Here is a 9025-nt window from a genome sequence, read left to right on the forward strand (position 1 = left end):
TGTCAAACAAAGACCTCCAAGTAATAGGGAAGCTGCATGTAAGGCTTGGTGGACAAAGAACGCCAAGGCCTTACATGCAATTAAAATTAGTTGCGGGACTGAGATGTTTTCTTTTATCTGGAAAAGTGAAACAGCCAAGCATGCGTGGGATGTTTTGGAGAAAAAGTTCAAATCACGTGACATAGAAAAAAAAGGTATGCAAACTAAGTCATGTTCACTAGTAGAGATAAGGACTTTTTTATATATAAAAACCGACCATTTGGGTTCTTGACCGATAAGGTCAAAAATAAGACTATTTTTTCTCATTCAAATATGGAAACATATTATATTCTTCATTTAGTTCATTAAATTAATGGACTAAATGAGAATTATTTTTTATACAGTAAATTTTAATTGTTTGGCATTTTTAAGCATAAAAATCTCCTACCAACTATATAATGCTAAAAACAGTTTAAACTATAGTATAAAAAATTAGTGTATGACAATAAAAATCAAAATTTAGGGACACAGCCCCCTATTCTTTTTAAGGAAAAGACAACAATAATTCTTTTTATCTATATGGACTCTATTCTTACCCACTCCACCGCACCGTATCCCATCCATTCTTGGTGTCAGTGAGATATAAATATGTGACTTCTACGATGTTAGTTGGCTCATCTTATCACACCAAGCTACCACTAAGGAGATGTTATATTTGTAAGTAAAGAAAATAACATAATGAAGGTACATCCTGATGCAAAGATTAGAAAAACACCATATGCGATTATGCGGTGACATAGAGAACATATACTACCCCTAATAGCAATCCCTCCACCAAATAAGGCAACATTTATTAATGTTTACTAACAATCACCGATATGAGATCTTATGTGTCTAAGAACATCTTTAGCAATGATAGCTATTTTTTAGTCAAAGTAGCTAAAATGTTATTTGGCTAATCACTTTTAAAATGTGTTTGCATCAATTCTCTCTATTTTAGTTAGTTTTGAATTTATATTATTTATTAAATAAAGAGAAATTAGTTTAAATGTATTTATAAATTACATAAGACAATTTAAAAATAATATTTTAAATTAAAAAAAATAATAGAGAGCTTCATCTCGCTCTCTATATTATGAGTGAGATAGTTAATAGTGAAAATGGAGAGTAAGATATCTTGGCTCCTTACCTATTTTGGAGAGCATATTTAGTTTTTTTATCAATTTTTGCAGCTGCACTGGACTCGTAAGTGGCTCTCCATTTTAACTTTTAGCTATCTCACTCCTAATTATAGAGAGCGAGATAAGGCTCTCTATTATTTTTGTTAATTCAAAATATTTTGTTAAATTATTCTATGTAATTTATAAATATATTTAACTATTTTTTCTTTACTCAATAAATAATATAAATTCAAAACTAGCTAAAATAGAGAGAACTGATACATACTTATTTTAAAAGTGGCTAGCCAAAATGATTTTTTAGCTATTTTGACTAGTGTTGCTAAGCATGCTCTAATTTAACTAAAAGACAAAATAAAAGCTATACATATTCTCCAAAATAGTTAAGGAGCAAAATAGAGAGTCTGCTACAAATATTCTTATGAGTCTGGTGCACCTACTAAAATTGATAAAAATCTAAACAAACTCTCTAAAATAACTAAGGAGCCAAGATAGAGAGTCTGCTAAAACTGCTCGAAAGTCTAAATTGACTAGAGAGCTTAATCTAAAAAATCCTACTATCTATATTTTTAAGCCGAGCCTTCTTTTAGGGTCACAAACTTTACCAAAATTTGTTATATTTCAGCTCATCTAACCCATTTTGTAATCATTCTCACAATTGGATTAACCAAAGGATTAACTTCACCAAAATTTAGTGAAGTTCAAATATCCTTTTATTACATAATATATTTCTGATGTTTATATGGATACAATTCCAGACACTGGATGCACCCATCTTCACCAAGCAGCCATGAAAGGAGAGGTGGATAAGGTGAAAGAGTTGTTGTCGTCCACAAGAGAAGAAGATTTGACAAGAAAAGACGGCAAAGGCCGTACAGCTTTAGATGGTGCTATAGTTGCATCCTGCACAAAAGTTCACTGGATCCACATAGCTAGATGCATGGTTGAAAAGAACCCGGAAATAGTTAAAACCGGTAGTAAGCCCGGCAATTATATTCCAGTTGTGAGGGCTTGTAGTCGAAACAAATGGGAAATGGCACGTTGTCTCTTTTCTCTCACTCCCCCGAAGGCTCTAGAAGGAACCCCTGGCGCTCAACTTATTACTATGTGTATTTGGCGTCCCAAAGGACTTGGTAAGATGGATTAATTGTTTCAAATATAATGGTTAATCTATTATATTAATTCTTGGTACCTATAACTCTTCGTTTGACGTCTCTACTTCAGATGTTGCATGGAACTTACTACAACATCATCCAAAGTTGGCCATGGCTGACAACGGACTTGGTGGACAGCAGCATCCTATGCTTGTATTGGCTGGTTTGCGCAGTGCATTTCTTAGCGGAGCGCGACTCACATTGCGGCAAAAGTTAATCTATAAGAGTTAGTACTAATACATTCTTTTAATATTTTTACTCATGATAATCACTATATTATTGATAATTAATATATTTGACAACCTAACGTATCACCGAGACTTCTATTTTTTTTTTTTTTTTTTTTCAAAAACTCCACCCACATCTTCATATGTCAGTTTGATTTGAATTCATGGCCTTAAGGGTATTGATTTTACAAGTAACCAACATGCTATAACTTACTGTCCATCGGGGAGACTTTGTTTGTCCACTTACATTTCTTTTAGCTTTTCGCTATGGTATGGTTGTTGGTAGATGAAGATGTTCAAACCTACATTTCTACAATTCCCTCACTCATTTTCTTTTCTCCTTCAACTGTTCTTTCTTTTTCTTTAAAGTAAATAGTGTGTGTTATTATTTTTTGTATTATGGGAAAGAGAAGATTTGAACCTTGCGACCTCATCCACACTTATTGAAATAAATACCATATATTGCACAAATTTTATCGAGGAATTTCCCCTAATTATCTTATATTCCTTCTAAATTTTTAACTGAAGTTAATAACTGAGTACTGTAATTAACACACACCATATTGGGTTTTTTGTCTAATCAAACCATATTGTTATTAACACATTTATGTTTATATCAATTGAATAATTATCCGTAATATTCTAAAGTCATTATTGGATGGACGACATTATGGACAAGTTATGCAATCAGACAAACAAAATGCGGACAGATTAATAGTCGTTGAGGTGAAAAATTTATTAATAATGTAGAAGGTACTTAATGATACACTTGTACTAGTTAAGATTTATGATATGTTGCGGAATGGAAGGTTTTTTTATTTTATTTTATTTTTTATTTATTTTTATTTATTTTTGAGAATGCTAGTTAAGATTTATGATATGTTGCGGAATGGAAGTTGGGTGATGAAATGAATTAATTGTTCACCAAATACGAACCATTAGTTATTTTCCATATATATAACTTGAAAGTTAATAATATATTCTCTTACGTTTCTTTCCTTGATAGGTATACACATACAACCTATTGAGTATAATCTTCTCGAGAGTCATATTACTGTTTCAGAATCGGAAGATGAACCATCTCCAAGAAAAAGATCAGCAGCTGATCAAGGTCATCAGAGGAATCTATTTTGCTCAGGTATATATGCTGCTTTTTTTGTAGCGTATACACCAGCATAACAACTGCACCTATGCACTATCACTCTATCAGTGCATTCTATTCTCCATCACTAGTTTCGAATGGTGCGGTTGAATGCGTTCGGGACTCTTTGCATCGTTCTAGGGTTGTACTCTTTGAAACTGGTTGCACGGGGCGTTGGTGGATATTGACTGTATTTGGGGTTGGTTGTGGGGTTTTGAAAGGTTGGGATGTTTCCAGTCTTTTTTAATTTATAAAAATCGCCACATTTAAGTCGTCATGTGTTTTACGTGGTCAATCACGAAATTGTTTTAAAAAAAAAAAATCACGAAATTGTCATAAAAATAAGGCATGTGGCCGTAATGATTTTAACAGAAAAAAATAGATGGAATTGTAAAACACGATTTAATTTGAGTAATTAAAGTGATAATTCGAAAGTAAATAAAAAAAGTGACAATTGCGCTGAAGCTGCAAAAGCTAAGTAGCGTGTGTGTGTGTGTTTTTTTTTTGTTACCAAAATATACATACTTTTTACTTTTAATTTTTTTTTACTGTCTAGAAGTTATGAAAATCTGTTTATGCCAACAAATAGAAATTGTTACCCTCCACTGCAATTTTTTAATTTTTTTTTTTGGAACATTGGACTTATTGGAGGGGAATTGAAACCCAAGCAAAGGAAAGTCAATTTATAGTGCTCCATCTAGGAATAGTCTTTCCCAACTGTACTAATGGGCGGCGACTTGAGAAGAGATTCTACCGTTCCGGCAGCTCTTTAGAATCCACTGATTTCAATCCATTCTATTAGATTTTCACACAGAAACTTTCTTTCAAAACTCTCTTTCTTTCACGTAGCTCTTCTTTTCCTTTACATTTATTTTGTACAATCCAGTCCCCCCAAAGAAAAATACAATACTAATATAAATAGTTTTCTTTCTTTATAGTTAACATGTTGATAGAAGCAGTTTAATCTAAATGTTGGAATTTGCAATGCAGTTATGATTTTATTCAGAAGAGTTACTATGCGTGCCTTTCAGCTTTTGGGTATGCTACTCAATCCACATTGTTGATTTTATTTTCAATTTATACTTTAAATATAATTATCTTAACGCAAACTTTTTTTTTTCTCAACCTAGGAATCAATCATGTGTATAAAATAAAATCAAACCACCTTCGATTCGATAAATTTCTAAGCCGTATGGTAGAAGTGATGAAAGATCTGGAAAGTTTTACACCGGTAGAACTTAACGTTGTGAGAACTTCACTCTTCAAAGCTACTGAACAAGGGCATGTTGAATTTATTACGCATATGCGTAAGGCAAACCCAGCAGTTCTGGACATCTTTGATGACAAAAAGAAGAGTATATTTCAATATGCCATTGAACATCGTCAAGAAAAAATTTATAATCTTATATATGAGCTCAATCCAGAACAGAGAGACGATATTACGCATAATATAGCAAAGTTTCAGACTAATATGCTACATAGTGCAGCAAATTTATCCCCAGTTACACATTTTAATCATATCCAAGGTGCAAGTTTGCATATGCAACGCGAACTACAATGGTTCAAGGTTAGAATTTTCAGTTATTAGACACTAATTTCTTAACATGTCTCCACACATGTCAATTTTCTTTTTTCATTTAAAAAAATAAATAATTCTTCTTATATATTAAGCCAATTCCTCTTAACATGGTTAAATTTTTAAACTTCCCTAAATATCCTCATATAATATTAAGCAAATTCCTCTTAATATTATTATGTAAGGGCATTTTGAGAAGTTCAAAAATTTAAATATATTAAGAGGAATTGACTTAATATATAAGATATACATATACATAGCTATATTAATTATACAAAAATCTTAAAAAGATGGTTTAACTTTTAAATTACCTATAATGCTCTTGATTCAGAAATATTTTCCACGGCACGTGTTAATTGTAACATGGGTAAAATACTAAATTAGTTAATATAAAAAACATAATCAAATGATTTGTCAGAGGAATTATCTTTTTTTTTTTAGAACAGAAAATATCCATTAATCAACAAAGCTTACAATGGGGGGAACATGAACCAAAACTCCAGAAACCCCAACAAAGCTTACAATGGGAGGAATTATATCTTCTTATCTATCAATAATTCAATATTAATTAATTTAAAATTCCACCATTTGCCTTTCTTTAAATAAGCTCTTAAATGAAATAGGTTAATACATAAAGGATAAAATGGTAAATAAAAAATAATGAAACTAAAAAAAATAGTACATTAAAATATTTTGCTCTATATGTGGGAGTTACAACTTTTTTACTACTAGTCCATGCACATGTTACTGGTGAAATGAAGAAGAATGTGGAGGTTTCCTTATCACCCACTTCTTCAATTTTTTTTTTTCCATATTATGTAGTTCTTATTTTTTATTTTACCATGACAATAATTTTATATGATTTTTTTTTTATCATGAAAGGTATTATATGTAATCCCAATTTGGTGAAGTTTTTGGCTTAAATTTCACCCATATTTCTAACCTTTTTTTTTTTTTTTTTTGCATTTATGTTTTCTGCTTTTTTATTTTATTATAAATTTTTGTTTTCTAAACCAAAATGTATAATAGGCAATCCATATTTTGGTAAAACATGAGCACTTCGCTTTATAATATAGATAGATAGATTAGTCTACAATTACAATTTTTTTATGAGCTAAAATCTGCAATTGAAGATAAAGATCGAACTTTAAAAGACATTTTATAAAAAAAAAATCTCCACACACGAAAATAAAATACAAAAAAAAAAAAGAGCCAATAGGTTAGTACTATATATAAGAAAATTCAAATGGGAAAAAATTGCACCACAATACCCTCTAAATATTAAAGAAAACTTTATAAAATAGTTAGTAGTTAGAGTCAATAATTTAAAATTAAAGTTGTTAGAAAAAATATTTTAAAAAATAATCCATAAATTTCTTAACTACACAGTACTCTTTATAGTCTTATTCATTTCAATTAATTGTCCACACCCTAGGCAAGAACCGTGTTCATGTATATAAGAGAGAAAGGCTAGTATATATAAATACTAGATGGACCTTACACATTATGTGTGTGAATTTTTTTTTCAGAATTATTTGGTTCGTTGCTGAGCTTTGTGAGAAGTTAGAAGAGAGAAATAGTGGTTGGAAGTTAGCTAGTATTTTGTTCTTTGAATGTGGAAAAGCGCATATTGTAGAAGAGAAAGAGAAAGCCAGGAGAAAAAGGTGGAAGGGGGAGACAGGAAAAAAAATTATTGGGAAATAAAATATCTTCTCTTACTATATGGTATAGAATTACTGAATTAGATAACATTTTCTCCAGCCCATCTCATGATCCTAATAGATTGTCTAGATGTCTAATTAGTTAATTATATTCTTTTGTGCAAGAATTAATTAGATACTTTGTGGTTTCATTTTGAGTCTCTATTTAATGAAATGCAGGAGGTGGAGAGTATATTGCCTAGTGAAATGCATGAATTTGTCAATACTTCAAACTTGACAGCACGTGATCTATTTACCAAGAATCACAAGAAATTAAAGGATGAAGCAGAAATATCCATGAAAGGGATTGCAGCTTCCTGTACAACTGTAGGTGCTCTTATTGTTACTATCATGTTCGCTGTAGCATTTACAGTTCCTGGCGGAACTAATGGTAACACTGGTCTTCCAATGTTTATGCATAACAAGTTATTCAAGATTTTTATACTCTCAGATACAATATCACTTATTTCCTCAGCAACTTCGGTAATTACATTTTTGGGACTTCTCACGTCAACTTATGCAGAAGATGATTTCCTTTGGTCCTTACCCACAAAAATGATGACAGGCCTTTCTACTCTTTTTATCTCTATTGCTGCCATGATGATCACGTTTTCTTGTGCCCTTACCATTATGCTTGATGGAGAAGTAAAGATGATAATTCCAGTCATTGTGTTTGCGAGTGTTCCCGTCGTGTCATTTGTATGTTTTTTATTCCCCCTCCTTTTTGAGATTTGCATATCCACTTACGGACCTTCGATGTTTCGTAGGAAAGCAAACGTTGGCATCAAACATTGATGCTATACATGGCTTTGTAGTATTTAATTGGTTTGTTTGTTTATGATTGTATTTGGTTTCTGCTTGTCTAAGATTGTATTTCCTATTATGTATTCAACACTCGTTATTCGTGGTCATTGAGACAATTTAAAGAGTTTGGAATTTGAATCAGGAGGATGTAAACATAGTTTATTACAAAGTTCAATCGTATTCCGTGTTCTTTTTAGTTCCAGACAGTTGTTTGCCAAATCCAAGCGTTCTCTGGCACCTAAATTGCCAATCGCAAGGCTATTTCAGATTTACCAATTTTAGGTGCCTGCAAATCAAAAACAAACAAACTTGATTAAAAAAAGAAAAGAAAAAGAAGAAGCCCAAAATCCTAATTGTTTCATGTCCTTTAGAGAAAAGGAGATTGAAAATGTCCCGAGCAAAGGGTAGCCGGAGAATCACAAGATAATCTGGACTAAATAAAACCCCAAGAGTTTGGAATCAGTGTATGCCTCCAAAACAAAGCTGCAAGAAATTGATTAAAAGATCTTGACCCTTGCAGCCGAAAGATGAGGCAATTAGATTTTCAAAGGTAAACCCCAAAACCCATTAGAATCAGATATTGGCTCACTCACTTTGCTTTCTCTGTCTTCGCTGTCTACTCTGTCCGTCTAACCCAGAAAGAGCAGGCACAGAAGAATGAGAGAGACAGGGAATAGAGAACTTCTCTCTCTATCAGATCGGAAAAACAACGCCGTTTTAAGTGGTCTACTCATATAGACCTAAAAATTGAACCGTTGAGTTACCAATATATATGTGATCGAAAAGTAGGTTTAATGAGCGATCCCTTAATACACACACACACACACACACACACACACACACACACACACAGAGCCGTTCAGAAGCGGGCGTCCGCAACCCAGAAAAAGTGTGGACGTCCCTCCTCCGGCCTCGATCAGGAGGCGAGGGAGGCGTTGCTGTTGCCGCACCCGAACCAGTAGTCGATGCCGAGCCTCTACTTGCTGCTAGAGTCGTCGATGAAGAGTTCAAAGTCGACCTCGATGGGCTTTTATGGTTTCAGGCGAGCTCGCCACTGCTTCCTTCGATTCCGATCAGCTTAGCCTTCGCCTTGATGGTGACGCCGTCCGGGACGTCCAGCAATGGCAGCGCCTCCATTGCTGCCTGATCGAGGCAGGAGGAGGGACGTCCGCACTTTTTTTTGGTTGCGGACGCCCGCTTCTAATCGGACCTATATATATATATATATATATATATATATATATATATATATATATATATAAGTAA

General features: G+C 32.9%; 1 protein-coding gene across 1 annotated transcript; it reads left to right on the top strand.

Annotated features, from left to right (window-relative positions):
• The first annotated feature begins 4871 nt into the window (after positions 1 to 4871).
• On the top strand, positions 4872 to 7870 carry LOC133744208 (uncharacterized). The gene is made up of 3 exons (XM_062172348.1): positions 4872 to 5246; positions 7136 to 7654; positions 7823 to 7870. The coding sequence occupies exons 1-3, from the start codon at positions 4872 to 4874 to the stop codon at positions 7868 to 7870; spliced, it is 942 nt and encodes a 313-aa protein (XP_062028332.1).
• The last annotated feature ends 1155 nt before the right edge of the window (positions 7871 to 9025 follow it).

This window comes from Rosa rugosa, chromosome 4 (genome assembly GCF_958449725.1).
Source record: "Rosa rugosa chromosome 4, drRosRugo1.1, whole genome shotgun sequence".
Lineage (NCBI taxonomy): Eukaryota > Viridiplantae > Streptophyta > Magnoliopsida > Rosales > Rosaceae > Rosa > Rosa rugosa.